The sequence below is a fragment of the Raphanus sativus genome, chromosome 5, assembly GCF_000801105.2.
Source record: "Raphanus sativus cultivar WK10039 chromosome 5, ASM80110v3, whole genome shotgun sequence".
NCBI classification, from domain to species: Eukaryota; Viridiplantae; Streptophyta; class Magnoliopsida; order Brassicales; family Brassicaceae; genus Raphanus; species Raphanus sativus.
In genome coordinates, this window is record NC_079515.1 from 16,193,340 (window position 1) to 16,210,347 (window position 17,008).

At 29.0% G+C, this 17,008-nt stretch overlaps 1 protein-coding gene and 1 non-coding gene across 3 annotated transcripts; one reads left to right on the plus strand and one right to left on the minus strand.

The window, feature by feature from the left end:
• Positions 1–12,227: 12,227 nt before the first annotated feature.
• LOC108809555 (uncharacterized) lies at positions 12,228–14,290 on the minus strand. 2 transcript variants are annotated; one of them, XM_018581692.2, is made up of 3 exons: positions 14,182–14,283; positions 14,058–14,086; positions 12,228–13,585 (listed from the first exon to the last, which is right to left on the minus strand). In XM_018581692.2, the coding sequence occupies exon 3, from the start codon at positions 13,567–13,569 to the stop codon at positions 12,334–12,336; it is 1,236 nt and encodes a 411-aa protein (XP_018437194.2). In that variant the 5' UTR covers positions 13,570–13,585; positions 14,058–14,086; positions 14,182–14,283; the 3' UTR covers positions 12,228–12,333. The 2 variants fall into 2 exon arrangements, with proteins under 2 accessions (XP_018437194.2, XP_018437195.2); XM_018581693.2 differs by lacking the exon at positions 14,058–14,086 and having other exon boundaries at positions 14,182–14,290.
• Positions 14,291–15,293: 1,003 nt separating this feature from the next.
• Positions 15,294–16,791, plus strand: LOC108812567 (uncharacterized). The gene is made up of 2 exons (XR_008946546.1): positions 15,294–15,386; positions 16,241–16,791. It is a non-coding gene; the product is annotated as an uncharacterized LOC108812567 (transcript).
• Positions 16,792–17,008: the final 217 nt, after the last annotated feature.

Sequence of the window (17,008 nt, forward strand, 5' to 3'; positions counted from 1 at the left end):
ACTAAATAAAAGAATATAATTATTAAAATTATCTATCGCAGTCTACTGATGGGGTGAAAGGCATAATTGGAGAAATATGATAGAGTTCAGGCACGTTGATAAGGTTTAAATATGGAGATGATTGTGCAGCATCTTAGAAACATTTGCAGATATCTCGACGAGTCAGTCTCGTTGGTGCTAGGCGGGTTGTGCTGTTAATAGCCTCACAACAAGTAGCTGTTGGCTTCTCACCTACTACATGCCGTAAACATGGTTTCACCTTGTCTAGTCCATGTCAGAAGTGATACTATACACCATATTAACATTGAAAAGTGGGGAAATAATGGTCACTAACACTACTGAAACTATAAAAAATTAAATTAAAATAATGAAAAATTGGGTGCTTTATAATTTGGTCCACAAAAACTGTATATAAAACATCTTCAACTCCACTACATATTTTACTCCAAAATAGAGTTAGACATGGAATGAATAAACAATAAAACATTACTCTATAAAATTGTGTAAATATGGATTGGATTTGGAAATGCTCTTCATCCCATAACCATATGCCAAGTTCTTGATGTCATAATCTTTTAACAACAGACCAGCACAGAGTCCACTCTCAAAACCTTCGAACCCCAGCTTGTCGTGCTTGATTGATTAACCGTACCAAACAAAGTCTTGTTTTGAACAAAATTTTATACAATTTTACCTAAATCGGACCAAACTGTATTAAATAAACCGTCCAAACAGATATTTGTTTAATTGTAGATTTATGGTTTGGTTACTTTCCAAGCTTAGTTAAATGGGGGTTCTATTTTTTTCCTTTTTTATGGGGTTCTCGTGCACTGCATTGTTCAATACAAAGCATAGCACTAGAGACATGTTATCTCTGGTTCTCTTACCACTAATCTCAACAACGGGTGTTTTCACATCATGTTAGTGTTATGTTGTTTCTATTATAGTCGCTGAATTTTGTCGCTTAATTAAAGAAAACATGCTCATGAATGATTTAAAAAGACGGAATGTTATCTTATTATTGGAAAATATTTCGATACATTAGTAATTGTATTAATCTTCTTGCTCCTTGCATATTCCTCTTCGTTTTGGCTTCAGACTCCGATGCTGAGAAACAAATTCATATAAAATTTAGAAAATTTAAACTATAAATTAACTAAAGAATAAAAGAAAACATCTCATTTATATTTATTAAGAAGTTGGAAAACACGACTATAAATATTGGTGGAAGATTTCAATCTGCACGTCACAATTTTTTTGTTTCATAAAATTTAATTTTTATAATTATTAATCTAAATATATATATATAAATTAATCATACCTATTACAACCATTAGGTGGGGTTAAAATCCCAGCTACAGGAATCTGACAGAGGTCAGGCAAGGGTATAAGTTTTTTAAACGGATCTGAATGGATAACACTTTTAAAGCAATTGCAATAAAATTGTCGAATCTGTTTCGTCTGTGCTTTGAACTCTATGTCTTGAAGAGCATCGCAACAAGGTCTTGTTGGCAGCTGACCTGGTTGCAAGATCAAACATGGTATCACCAAGTCTCTCGCCATTACACAAGTGATACTATACACCATTTTAGCACTGAAAATTGGGGAAATTATGGCCACGAAAAGGATAGAAACTATAAAAATCGAATTACTCATATTTACCAGCTTATATATATGAGTTTGGTTTTGTGATAGTTTGTTGGATCAGAGGAATGAATTTATATAAAATTTAGAAAACTTTTGAGCCCACAGAGTCAAAGAACAATGTATCAAATGTTATGTTTTAATATATATTACCAAAATAATAATATTTGAATTGATATAATGAACCAAATAATTAAAAATGTTAACGGAAAATTATAGTCAAGTCTTGATAGATATGCAAAATAATCTAAATCTTTTATTAACATGTGTCAACATTTTTTGGTCAATATATTAGTTTGATTCTTTTATCAATAATTTGTTTCCTCATAATAGTTAGTTCTTTGTATGAATATTATAATACTACAAAAGAAACAATAAATTTAGGTATATTAGGATGACTATTTTATTTACTGTGCATTGATTATCACATAATGAATAATCTATTATAGCAATCTCATTTAATTCCAAAGGTTGTGAATCGCTGCACTATTAAGTTGAAAGGATGTGTTTTCATTTCTAAAAGTTGCATTATTTGAAAAGAAGTTTTCAGTTTATATTTGTATGTTTCCAAAATGTCAATTTAAAAAGTATTAGCTTTAAGTGTTGTTTTTTCATCAAAAGGATATATTAGTTTGCAAATTTAATATCCCAAAAGTGTTTTTGTACAATTATTTATTAAAAGAGTTGTATATTAGTTAGTGTAAAGAGTTGTATCTTTCCATTGTAAAATATCTTTAAAAAATAACTACCTATAAATTGAAAAACGTAACTATTTATATTGATCTTTGAAAAGTTTTTAAAATAGTTAAGGTGTCTTTTTATAAGTAAAGTGTTTTTAATGATGTGTCTATTCAAATTATATTAAAAAGTCTCTTTTAAAAATAAATAGCTATAAATTGAAAGATGTGACTATTTATATTGTGTATTAGTTACTGTAAAGAGTTGTGTCTTTCCATTGTAAAAGTATCTTTTAAAATAACTATCAACAAGTTGAAAAAATATGAGTATTCATATTTATTTTATTAAAGTTTTTAAAAGAGTTAAAGTGTCTCTCTATAATAGAAGTGTTTATTTTACCCACTGTGTCTAATTAAAAATTATATTATAAAAGCATCTTTTTAATTTAACTACCCATAAAAGATGTGACTATACATATAGATATTTAAAAAATTAAAATAGCAAGGTGTCTTTCTATAATAAAAGTGTTTTTTGAATTGATGTATCTATTAAAACATTTTGTAAAATTATCATTTTAGAATAACTACCTATAAATTTAACATAGCTACACATTCCTAGACTTTGCTTGGAATTCCTATTACAGGTTAAAACAATTATTTTGCTGCATATAAAATAATAAAATAATTATTAAATGAAAATGATACCTATATATTAGATGAAAAGAAGTTGTCAATTTATATTTGTGCATTTCCAAAATGCCAATTAAAAAGTATATATATATTAAAAGAGAAGTCATGACTTCTCATCCATGTGTGATATTTAATAAAGTGGACACTTACTAGAAATCACAACTCATTTATTCATTAATGATATACATAGACATATTTGTTTCTTTAATAAATTATAAATAGATATTCCTAGATTTCTCTTAATTACATCCAAATAAAATCTTTTCAAATCTATTTATTTACTATATAAATATATTCATATTTATTTAAAATATTAATGTAACAATTCGTTTTTCACTTTATAAATATTTTAAATATTTAATTAATTTCGTAATTAATAGTAGACTAGATGTATATTTTATTTTTATTAAAATAAACATTTTAAGTATCCAAATATTTTTTTAATTATATTAAACCCATGTACAATTTTGTATTAGTTTGTGATATAAATTATATAATATTAAAAGATCTCTAACCATTAAGATTTGTTAATATTTGTATCACATGACTGAAAAATATGTCATCAATATGTACAATAGGTCTACAAATGCTATTTTAAAAGTGCATTCAGTTTCTATTTTAAGTGCTATTTTAAATGTTATTAAATATAATAGATGGTTTTATTTCATATTTCGATGATAGAAGTATATGACTGTTCTGTTTACAAAAATAATCAAGTTTACTTTTATATAAACCATATTCATATACTATTCATTAATGTGATTGTTTTGTATTTTTTATCTTGTGAAATTTTGTAAATGCAATAGTTATTATACCAATTTTTGTCATCAGCATAAATTATATTTATTTAGTCACATATTCAAATCATACAAATAATTTGATTAACATATATGTATGATCAAAACCTAAAATACAAGTATACTTTTAAGGAAATTAATATCTAAGTTAATATTAATTTGAATGGATTTTATCGTAAATATCAAAGAGTGTAATATTTTAATTAGTGTTCATGTTTTAATAAGAGAGATATCACTAATAATTTGAAACAAAAAATAAATAAATTACTGCATGCAAACTATAAAATTGTTATATTTTAAAATTCTATAAAACTATTAATAAGGTAAATATTAAAATTATATATCACTAATGTAAACAAGATAGTTACATGTATAAAAATGAAAATAATCACCCGCATGGTTGTGCGGATCGAGATCTAGTTAGCTTTAAGTGTTGTGTCTTTTTATCAAAAGTGATATATTAGTTTTCAAAACAAATATCCCAAAAAGTGTCTTTGTATAATTATTTATTACAAGAGTTGTGTATTAGTTAGTGTAAAGAGTAGTATCTTTCCGATCTAAAAGTATCTTTTAAAAGTAATTACCTATAAATTGAAAAGATTTGACTATTCATATTGATTTTATTGAAATTTTAAAATAGTTCAGGTGTCTTTGTTTTTACTAATGTGTTTATTCAGTTTATATTAGAAAATGTCTTTTTAAAATAAATAGCTATAAATTGAAAATATGCGACTACTTATATTGTGTATTAGTTAGTGTAGACAATTGTATCTTTCCATTGTAAATGTATCTTTAAAAATAACTACCTACAAACTAAAAAGATATGACTATTCATATTTATCTTAGATTTATTTTTAATATAGTTAAAGTGTCTTGCTATAATAAAAGTGTTTATTTTAACTACTGTATCTATTCAAATTATATTATAAAAGTATATTTTTAATTTAACTACCCATAAATTGAAAAGAGGTGACTATACATATAGATATTTGAAAAAATATAACAGTAAGGTGTCTCTATATAACAAAAGTGTTTTTGAATTGATTTAAAATATACATATATTCAAAAAAATATTTTTACTAAAATATTTTCCAATAACCATTATTAAAAATGTTTTCAATATATGGGATTATTGAAAATATAATATATGTGATTATTTATATGATAGTACATATAAAATACTGTTAATTATATGTTTGATGTGTGTTTTAAAGAGAAAAAAAAACAGATTGTGAATTAGGGGTGGGCGTACGGGTACCCATTCGGGTTCGGTTTAGGTCTGCTTGGGTTTCGGGTTTTCGGGGTCAAAGATTTCAATTACATTCATATATTTCTAATTTTTTGTTCGAATTCAATTCAGATCTTTGCGGGTTTGTTCAAGTTTGGATAACCCATTTAAATTCATTATATACTTTAAATTTCTCAAAATATATAAACAAAATAATATATTACACATAAATTTGAATAACATATATCAGAATAATTGAACATAACATATAAATTGGTTTGATTTAAATATTTGGATAGAGAATCAATAATTATATTAAGTATTTTTAGTGATTTGAGTATACTTTAACTATTTTAAATGTTTACATTTAACTATTTATATATATTTTTAATTATTTAAACCAATTTATAAGTACCATATATATTATGGATGTTTTTATATATATTAAGTCTAAAAATAATATATATAAGTATATAAATATATTTCGAATACATTCAGGTATCTGAAATACTTTGGTTCAGATCGGATTCGGTTTCAGTTATCTAAATACAAAACTTTTTATATTTAATCAATTTCGGTTCGGATTTTGTACTTCTTTTTGAATCGGGATCGGTTCGAACTTTTAAATTCAGATTTTTGTCCAACTCTAATATTAACATAAAAACAACATATTTTATAAAAATATACACCCGCACGGGCGTGCGGGTCAAAATCTAGTGTATCTTTAAAAATAACTACCTACAAACTAAAAAGATATGACTATTCATATTTATCTTAGATTTATTTTTAATATAGTTAAAGTGTCTTGCTATAATAAAAGTGTTTATTTTAACTACTGTATCTATTCAAATTATATTATAAAAGTATATTTTTAATTTAACTACCCATAAATTGAAAGAGGTGACTATACATATAGATATTTGAAAAAATATAACAGTAAGGTGTCTCTATATAACAAAAGTGTTTTTGAATTGATTTATCTATTCTAAATACATTTTAAAAGCATAATTCTAAAATAATTACCTATAAATTTTAAATAGCTACACATTCTTAGACATTGCTTGGAATCAATACTATTAAATCAGAAACCCTTTTATGGATTTACCCTTAGGTTTCCTTGGAATATTACTTTTTGTGCCATCAGTTTTACTTTAAAAACCAAAATTCATTAAGGGTAGTTTAGGAAATGAAAAGTAGACCATCTAAACTATAATTAAGGATAATCTCAAAACTATATTTCCTATTAATACTTTAATCGCCTATTATTGTTCATTTATTATTATGATACCTAAGATATTAATCTCCTTCTATTCGAATTGATCTTCAACACCGTATACTTGTGATACATTAATATAAACCGTATATTAAATTATGAAGTCTCTATTATTTTCAATGACTCCTAACAGTTATTGACAATGTCTCTATCGACAATTACAAAACATGCATAAATGATATTTAGTTTTGTTGATGTTAATAAACTTTGCAGAGGAACATTAATATATTATTTACTATGTCTAAACAAATGAATATTTTTGAAACTACATCAGACATGATGATCTATCAGTCAGAAAATTAGAAAAGTTTACCATATAAAATTTATTCTTGAGTTTGTGAATATTCATTATTTCATTTGGTGTTGGTTGACAAATATATAATATGTCTTATGTGGACTACATAGAAAAATCGAACTAATATTCGTAAACGATATATTTAAAATAATTCAGCTTTGGTCTAAATTCAAGTTCTACCAACAGATTATCTATTCATCCAAAAAGCAAAAAGCCATACTGTTAGGAGATATTCTCTAACTAAACAAACTCAAGATATCAATGTAGAAGATCCCTCGGTTGACTCAAAACCAGTATTGCGACCGAATTTTTAGCTTCATATATAAAACACGATGGGCCACGAGATTTGCAATCTCTATTCAGACTTTAATACTGTAACTGAATTATCCTCAAAACTGAAACTACAACCAGCTTTGTAACATAATATATAGAAAAGTTAGATGATCGGCTAAAACATGTTACAGACTAAAAATATTAACCGAATACAACATTCATTAACTCATTTTGTTACATTCAATTTATCTTAATTAGAATAAACAAAATTTTGATGTATTGGATTCCTATTTACACAAAATGCTTAAATTATGTAAGAAAAAGGAAAACAAACACAATAGTAAATAGTCATGCGAAATACTTGCAAAAAAATATATTTTGAAACACATTTTTAGATCATTTTAGTCTTGCTTCATCTACATATTTCACTGTTAATGCAGCCTGATATCTATACTATTAAAGTAGATGACGGTTTATGAATCTGTCCTTGAAATTTAATAAAATTATAGAAAATATTTTGAAACGCACAAATGAATTTTTCAATAAAAGAATTGAAAATATAAAATATTTTATTTAAATTAAAAAAAATCAGTGTAAAATAATATTAACTTCGGTATAAATAAATAAAATCATATTACGGGTTAGAATTATTTAGAGTCTTCTAAAATTTAGTCATATTGAAAATAACAAAAATAAGTCATATAAGTAGATTTAAGATAAACTTCATAAAATGTTAAAATATATAATTTATCAAAAATCATAAATTTTATTACGTAAAATAATTTTCCAACAAAAAATATACCCGCCCTTAAAGGGCGGGTCAAAATCTAGTCAACTATATTAAAATAGAGTCATAATTTTATCTACCATAAAAAGTCTATGTTAGACCACTAACTAAAATTTAACAGTATATCCTAAATTTATGCATGTATGATATAATATTTTCCTAATAAAAGGCAATATAGATCCAAACAATAACATTTCTGGTAAAAATCTAATCAATTTTTATCATGCAATTATTTTTTATATTTTACCATATTTAATCTAGGCCTGTATGTATTTTTGGGTAATAATTTTGAAATTTATTATAGCCCAGTTCTTTTAAAAGTTATCATATTAAAATTTTATATAACAAAAAAGATAATAATTTATTTGTTGTATCATTATACATTTCATTTTATAGTAAATACAACAGAAAACTAAGATATAATACATTAAATAAAAAATAATTTCAAATATAATAATAACTAATTTTATTTAGTACATAATTTGTTTTTAGAATACAACTAAAAAATTAGGAATAATTCATATAAAAATGTTTATAAAAACTATTAATAGAACACTGCATTTTAAATAAATAAATAAAAATATGTGGTGCATATATGATTAGTACATTTTTATCCAAAATAAATTTCCGATATATATTATTTTCGAAATAATATTTGGTTACATAAATCATAATTTATTTTCTATTTTAAATATTATTTTAAAAACTAATACTTATCTGCACGAACGTGCGGGTTCAATTCTAGTTCCTATTATAGTTTGAAAATAACTACCTATAAGAAAATGTTATATATTATTACTTATTATTATTACCTAGGAACAATGTTTTTAAAATCGGACCAGAAAGTAAACCAGATAGTTATTTGGGTCAATTTAATATGATTCGACCAGGTCAAACCTAATTCAATAATTTGATTCAATATATTTTTATTAAATACATTTAAAAATAATAGAATAATTTGCCAAATATGACTCAAAACTTGATTTTAAATGCAAAAATATATCCAAACTTCAACCAAATGCAAAACTAACCTAAAAGCCTAGTGAAATTATAACCAACCCTTTATAACCAAACAAAAAAACAGAATTGATTTTTACAAATATAACCCCCAAATTTTTTTCAAAGTTCTTGTAAATTTTTAGAGGTTCTGTAAGTCTTCTAGAAGACTTTGAGGAAGGTTTTCTAGTATAGTATATCTTAAAAATAACTATAAATTTTATGAAAAATATTTCGGTGCGGGAAAATTGAAATCATATAATTATAAATATTTGTAAATGATATAAATTAAAGTATAGTAAAATTGAATTGTTTTCAACATAGATGAGTGAATATAGTAAGTAATAGTATTTTTTGGTTTAGGGTTCAGTAACATATGTTGTAATATTGTATGTTTTCTTAGGATTAAATTTTGTAAACTTAATATTTTTTTGAAAAAATAAATTTTGACATTTATGTGTTTAGTTCTATATGTAATAAACATTTTTTAACTTGTAACTTAAGTTTAATGAAGTGTTTAGTTAGTTAATTAAGTTCATGGTTTAACGATTTCCAGGAAATCTTCTGATGAATAGTATTTACGAATTTGAAGACATCTTTGAAAATCTTCTGAATCAAAAATATTTGACCTAAATGAAATTTTTTCTCCATATATAAAGAAAAATTAACACATTCTTTCGCTTCCTCTCAAATGGCTGTAACAAGAATGTAATATTTTTCACTAGAAAACACTATAATCTCTTTGAGCTTGAGAACACTAAACTTTATATCAATTTCTCATTTTTGTCTCATGTCTTTCTCACTAGTTTATCTTGTTTTTGCATGTTTTTGATCACATGGTTCTCATCTTCCACTCATTTAAAAGTAGATCTATAAACTTTAAATATATATTTTTGTGTGTTCTATAAAAGTATATCTATCTAAGCTTCCATTCATTTTCTCTATTTTGAAGCCATTTGAACGTCTTTGGATATACAGGTCTTTCAGATCTAAGTTTGGATATGCAGATTTTTCAGATCTGAAAGACTTCTTCTATGTCTCCTCTTTCATAACAGATCTGAGCGTTTTTGTAAGTTTTCATGTCTGATTTTTCTTCATTTAGTAATTTTTTTGCATAAAGCTCTTATTTTTTTTCCCAAACTAAATTTCTCAATCTCTTTCTAATCTCTTAAAACATGAAACACTAAATTTTATATGAAAAATTTTCATTTTTTGTCCATGTCTCTCTCACTAGTCTATCTTTTTTGCAGGTTTTTAATCAGATGGTTCTCATCGTCCACTTGGATATGTATTTATGTGTGTTCTTTAAAAGTACATCTATCTATTCTTCTACTAATTTTATGTGTTTTGAAGTTATTTGAACATTTTTGGATACGCAGATTTTTCAGATATGAGTTTGGATATGCAGGTTTTTCAGATCTAGAAGACTTTAAAAGACTTCTGGAAAGTCTTCTCGGAAGTCTTTTAAAATATAATTTACTCCATTTGTAAATGATATAAATTAAAACATAGTAAAATTGAATTGTTTTAACAAAGATGAGTGAATATAGTGAATCATAGTATTTTTGGCTTAGGGTTTGATAACATATGTTGTAGTATTATAGGTTTTCTTAGGGTTAAAATTTGGAAGGTTAACATTTTTTTTTAAAAATTAAATTTTGACCAATATGTGTTTAGTTCTATGCGTAATAAACACTTTTTAATTTAAACTTAAGTTTAATGAAGTGTTTAATTAGTTAATTATGTTTAGTGTTTATATTTAGGGTCTAGACGACTCCCAAGAAGTCTGATGAATAATATTTACTGGCTAGACTACTTCTAGGAAGTTCTTTGATGAAAGTCTTCTGAATCGAAAATATTTGACCTAAATGAAAAAAAACGTCTCCATATATAAAGAAAAATTTACACATTCTCTATCTATAAAGAAAAATTGATATTAAGTTTAGTGTTCTCAAGCACAAAGAGATTAGAGAGAGTTTAGAGAATTTTATAGTTAAAAACATTACATTTTTGTTGCATCTTTATATATGGAGAAGGTGTAAAATTTTCACTCATTTTCTTTGTTTTGAAGTCATTTGAACATTTTTAGATATTCGGGTCTTTCAGATCTGGGTTTGGATATGTAAATTTTTCAGATTTGGAAGACTTTGAAAGACTTCTGGGAAGTTTTCTAATATATAATGTGCCTGAATACTTCCATGAAAGTCTTCTGATGGAGTCTTCTTCCATGTTTCCTCTTCCATAATAGATCTGAGCGTTTTGATATGTTTTCATGTCTGATTTTTCTTCACTTAGTAAACTCTTTTTGCATAAAACTCTTATTTAACTAAAATTTTCCAATCTCTCTCTAAACTTTTTTACACATTCTTCTCTTCTTTCTATTCCTTTCAAATAGATGCAACAAAAATGTAATGTTTTTCAATATAAAAACTCTCTAACCTATCTCTCTAATCTCTTTGAGCTTGAGGACACTAACTTTTTTTTTTATCAATTTCTCATTTTTGCCTCATATCTCTCTCATTTATATATATTTTGTTTTGCAGGTTTTTAATTAGATGTTTATCATCTTCCACTTGATATATATTTATGTGTTTTCTGTAATAGTATATATATCTAATCTTTTACTAATTTTCTGTGTTTTGAAGCTATTTGAAAGTTTTTAGATATGCAAATAACCACCTAATCTTGATTGACGGAGCGACATATATGACCCTATCCCAACCAGTCCGAGGTCCCGAGACCTCTAACTTAGACAACACGTACCCAGCAGCAGCTAACCATTTTTGGATATGCATCACTGAGCAGCTAACCACCTAATCTTGACTCGACGGAGCGACATATATGATTCTATCGCAACCAGTCCGAGATCCCGAGACCTCTGACTTAGGCAACACATACCCAGAGAGACTTTGTAGGCAGAGGCCGAAACGACATTATCTTCACCGGCGAGAAGATCCAGACGTCAGGAGTGGAAACATTTGCTTTGTTGTTGAAGAGGATGAAGCGGCGGCACAGTCGCTAGAGGCACAGCGTCGAAAATTCCGTTCAGCTTTGACGAGTCAAAACATGCCATCTGCGAAGACGACGCACCGGAAAAGTCACATCACCAACAGATCTTCACTCCGGAGATGGTTTTGGATGTGACGGGGTCGGCATGAGCCCTCCCACAGCGACGAACAGCACTGGAGAGGTGATCGGAGCAAGGGAAAAACAAGGTGCGAGGTTAGGATTGAGAGGAAAGTTTGGGGGCACATGGTTTCTACGCAAATTGAAATTGGTAAGATTTAGTTCTTGCATTTATAAATCACGGCGAGACCATCTACAATATATTTTTTTCAGAGAATTGCATAATATTCCAGATAGTTTCAAAACCTATAACACTAAAATATATATATGAAAAAAAATAATTGGTGTTACTAAACATGCCAATACTGAACGCAATATCCATCAAACGTGTTGCCTAATTAACAACACATTTATAATCTCTGTTTCTACAAGAGAATTGAGCTCACTGTTGTTAGTCATGCAATGAACATGGATCTATATAAGCTGGCTGTATCGTGATTGTAGGAAACAACAAACTGTTTTATTTTTTTTTTAATTATGGAAAAGAGATAAAAACTTGAAAGCTTTGCAACTTCAAAATACATATAAGTTTTTGTTTGTTTCACTGTTAAACCTTAGACGAAAATGTTGTGGCCTTACTCTGAGGTGTCTTAGTGTCCTGAAGAGAGATTACAGTTTCAAAAGCACCAATAAGAGCTTTCACTTTGGTCTTCCTCACCTTTGTCAACTTATTCATTGTCTCCTCGATCACATTGTTGAACAGTGTCATCATTTTCTTCTTCCCTTCTACCTTTTGATGCCTTAGAACAACTTTCTCACGTTTGCTTCCTTCACAAGAATCACTTCTTGCCTCGATACCTTTCAGCTTCTTCTTCTTCCCTTCGGTCTGAGGTTTCAGTTCCTGCACAACCTTCTTTCTGAACTTGATCCATTTAGGAGAAGAGTCCTCAGGTTTTGGTTCAAGAGTCTTGCCTTTCTTGAAACTCAGCTGGTTAGATGGATTCACCTTTACACCTGACATCCTCTTAGGCCTTGTCTTCTTCTCAGGGGTTTGATCTGCCTCAACCTCTGCATCACCACTTTGCTTCTCATTCTGAACACCTTTGACGCTAGCTTCAACAACACACACAGTCTTCTCTTTTACATCTTCACCGCTAATTGTCTGAGTCTTTGCCTTCTCCTTGTTCTTCACACTCTTTGGAGCAGAAACCTTAGAACTTTCAGCGTCACTGATTCTTGAAACCTTCTTTACAGCAGAATCTGAACCAGTTAGAGTACTCTTGGTTCCTTTGTTCTTCTTAGCTTTATCATTGTTTTTAACGCTTGAACCATCAGCAGATGTCGCCATCTCACCATCTCTCTTTGCAGCCACAGAGCTCTCTGGTTTGGCCACACTTGCCAACGGCTTCCTTCTCAGACCTGAAGTCTCAACTTTTACAGTACTCTCCGAGGCTTCAGCACTCTTTCTCCTCAACACCTTCCATGGTTTCACCGCATCATCATGTTGATCACACCTCTTGCCATGTGTCCCATGTTTACAGTGATCATGAATTGAGCTCACATGATGATCACCGCGATAACGGGACTTAACCTGCGGTTTACCTGCTCGTGTAGCTCCAGTTGAGTGTCCACTCGAGTTCGCACGTGGTGGCTTAGACACAGGCACTTCATTTGTCTCTGATATACACTCTTCTTGACCCTTGGATGCCACAGATATAACAACATCTTCAACAGGTCCCACGTCCTTTACAACTACAGTTTCCACAGAACCTTCTTCAGACATCTCTGGAAGGGAACAGTTCTCTATCTCTTTGACCTCCGAAGTATTATTGTCGTCAGCCATTGCAACCCAACAAAACCTGTAGAGGATACAAGAGTCAGTGCATAACCAAAAACATCCAATCCAAGCAAGTTCAAGGTTTATAAACAAACCAATATCCAGAAGAGTGATTAGTTATGAACAGATCACATTAAAATAATTTTTCTTTCTGTACTCAAGTTAACATATTCTGATCATTTGACATCATAGAGAACAAATCAAAGGAAAATTTAAACATTCTTTTTCATTTCGACATTTTTATTTAAATGTAAGGAATCAACATCCAGTGAAGGAAACATGTTGACTTTCAAGAGTGTTAGTCAAAACATGTGTGTGATGCACGTCGTCAACAGATCATCAATGACATCAATACCTAAAAGACAAAACTGTAATCTGATCGTGACACAATTCAAACGGGAAATCTACACGCTTTAAACAGTTCCAACAGTTTTCAAACTCAAACCTAACCAAAACGCAAAACACAGAGAAATCAAGGATTCAGAGAACGATACCTTTAGATTGCTGCTCAAGAAATGAAAACCTAATTCTCAGAGAATTACAAACAGAAGAAGATAAAGAAAATAATCAACAAAAGAAGAGAAGAAAACAAATATATAAACAAGAAGGTTGCCTTACCAAGGGAGACTAGTTTCTCTTTACTTTGGGAAACGAATTTATGAAAGAAGAAAAGTAGGTTTGATTGTTAGGAAAGTAAACACACATAAAACAACAGAGAGAGAAGAAATCTTTCCTTTAGAGAAAGTCTTATGAGAGAGGGAGAGAGATGTCAACTTTTATAACTATATCTCTTCATATTTAAGTTTTATTTTCATTTATTAAATATCTTATTTATGTTACTGTAGATCTATTTAATAATAAATGTGTTTGTCATTTTGGTCTATCTATTAATTATCAAAACTATTAAAACTGGATCATCACCAATTGATAAAAAGTTATATCCAACTTATTTTATAAGTTTATCTAAATGATTATCCAGATATATCATATAACTACCTTTAATTATATACAAATATGATTACAAAAAAACATAAATACAATTACAAAAGAATATGAAATACAAATATCCAACTTATTTTATAAGTTTATCTAAATGATTATCCAGATATATCATATAACTACCTTTAATTATATACAAATATGCTTACGAAAAAACATAAATACAATTACAAAAGAATATGAAATAAAAATTAAATTTTTAAAAATAAAACTAAAACAGAAATATATCCGTTCTTTCAAGGACAGATCAAGAATCATATTAAAACTGTTGAACTGATACCTCTATTTGATTAAAGAGGAATATAGATTAGTGGAATGTGTCTTTAACTATACAATGTGAAGATAAAAATTTGTAGTTTATGAGCTTTGTTCCATTTGCAAAGATCATGAAGACCACACAAATACATAATAATGAAAAGAAAAAAATATGTCTGAAGTGGAACCATCTCTAGGTAGTAGTTCTGAGACGTTTTCTCTAGAAGTAATCAGACGGCAAAATCAGCATCAGAAACTTCTAAAACTTTGTGGGTATACCAATTGGGTTCAGGCCTTGTTTGAAACATGTTGCCCTCAACGTACCTAAGAAATTGAAACATGTCTCCCTATTGTGTCATACAGAGAATACAAGAAAGGCTTATCACTTAATCAGCCCAATATAACGGGCCTCAGTTTCAGGCCCATTACTAAACCGGATTTTTATCGTTTCCCGGTTCAATTTCGGATTAACTAACTAGGTTTATGTCAAACACAGAGAACCTCAACGCCAACGCCAAGCTCCTTCCCCCATTTGTCGACGACGTGTGCACTTCGGCGTTTTCGTTTTGGTATGTTTATACGAATTTGGAGATTCGTTTCCTCAGATTCTATGCTTGTTTGGTGTTAATTAAAATCTGGTGAATTTGATCGGATCCTCTTGTGTGAATTAGATGTTCTCGTCTCATTTGGTTGTTGGCTGCAAATTCTATAGGTTTTGGTAGAGTTTAGCAACTGTTAAGTATGTGTAGGGATTTTAAGCTTCTTCTTGATTGTTCTAAAAAGGTTGCTTTTGAGTTTATTTAATCGATTTTGTTTAATTGTTTTGGTTTTTATCAGTGAAGCTAGTGTTACTTATGTTAATGTTTGATTATTTGGAGAAAGTTCGTTTTTTTTTCTGATTTAATCCAATTACACTGTGTACAAAATCTTATTGTCATATGTCAAAGTTCGTGGCTTTAGCACTTATCTTGACTTGTCTTTGTTTTTGGCACTGCTAATCACTCATACTCTATGCTTATTATTGGTGTAGACAGTTGTGAGTTTGGTCGGATCCTCTTGTTTTATTAGATGTTCTCATCCCTTTTGGTTGTTAGCTGGAGTTTAGTTTAAGTACGTGTAGGGCTTTTGAGCTTCTTCTTCTTGATTTCCTAAAGAAGTTGTCTTTTTAGAGACAATTTAATCGGTTTTGTTTAAAGGTTTGGGGTTTTTATTACTTCTTTAGCATAGTTTTCAATGGAGCTTGTGTTACTTATGTTTAATGTTAGATTTTCTGGAGAAAGTTTGGTTCTTTTTTACTTAAATCCAATCCCACTTTCAAAATCTTCGTGGTGTATGTTAAAAGTTTGTGTCTTTATCTTAACTCTTCCCTGTCTTTGTTTCTGGCACTGCTAATCACTTTTCTGCTTTAATTTCGTTTATGCAGGCTTTGTACCAATAAAGGGGTTAGTTTCCATTCCCTGCGATGGTCGATAAAAGTCAAGTGATCAGCCTCTGTCGTTCCCTGCTTCGAGCGGGGCGTCAGTACCCTGACTACAACATCAGGCAGTACGCTAAGCGAAGGACCTTGGATGGGTTCCGCATGAACAAGAATCTCACCGACCATTCTAAGGTGGAGGAGGCTTATAATGAAGGTAAGGCGCAGCTGGAGGTTGTAGAGAGGGTGGTTAAGGTTTACTTGGCGTATCCTCCAAAGACCAAGAACATCATGGAACTCAAGCTTCAGTAGTTTGATGTATGTTTGTCATTATTGTTATTGGTTCATGTTTCTTAGTTCTTTCTCAACTATGAAACATTGCTTTGTGCGATTCTCATGTTATCTTTGTGTCTTGATGGCATCGGTACCCTTTATTAAGTGAAGAGAGGATCAGAGAATAATCTTGGATTAGAGCAGGGATAAAGAGTGTTTTTTTTGTTGATTATCATTAATAATAAATGTCCCACTATTTTGCAGTTGCTGCATTTTAGTGTTCTCAACTTTTGCTGTAGTTTATGTCTATCTTTAGCTCTGATGCTGTTAGGTTATAGATATGGGATTCATACACATTATCTATGTGTTGTCTCTGTATGATTACAGAAGAACATGAAAATTGTTGCTTGTGTTGTATGGCAATATGGTTTTGGTTTTCCATAATAAGAACAGTTTTGAGTTTCAAGCCAACAAGATCAAAACAAAAGAGAGTATGTGATGAAC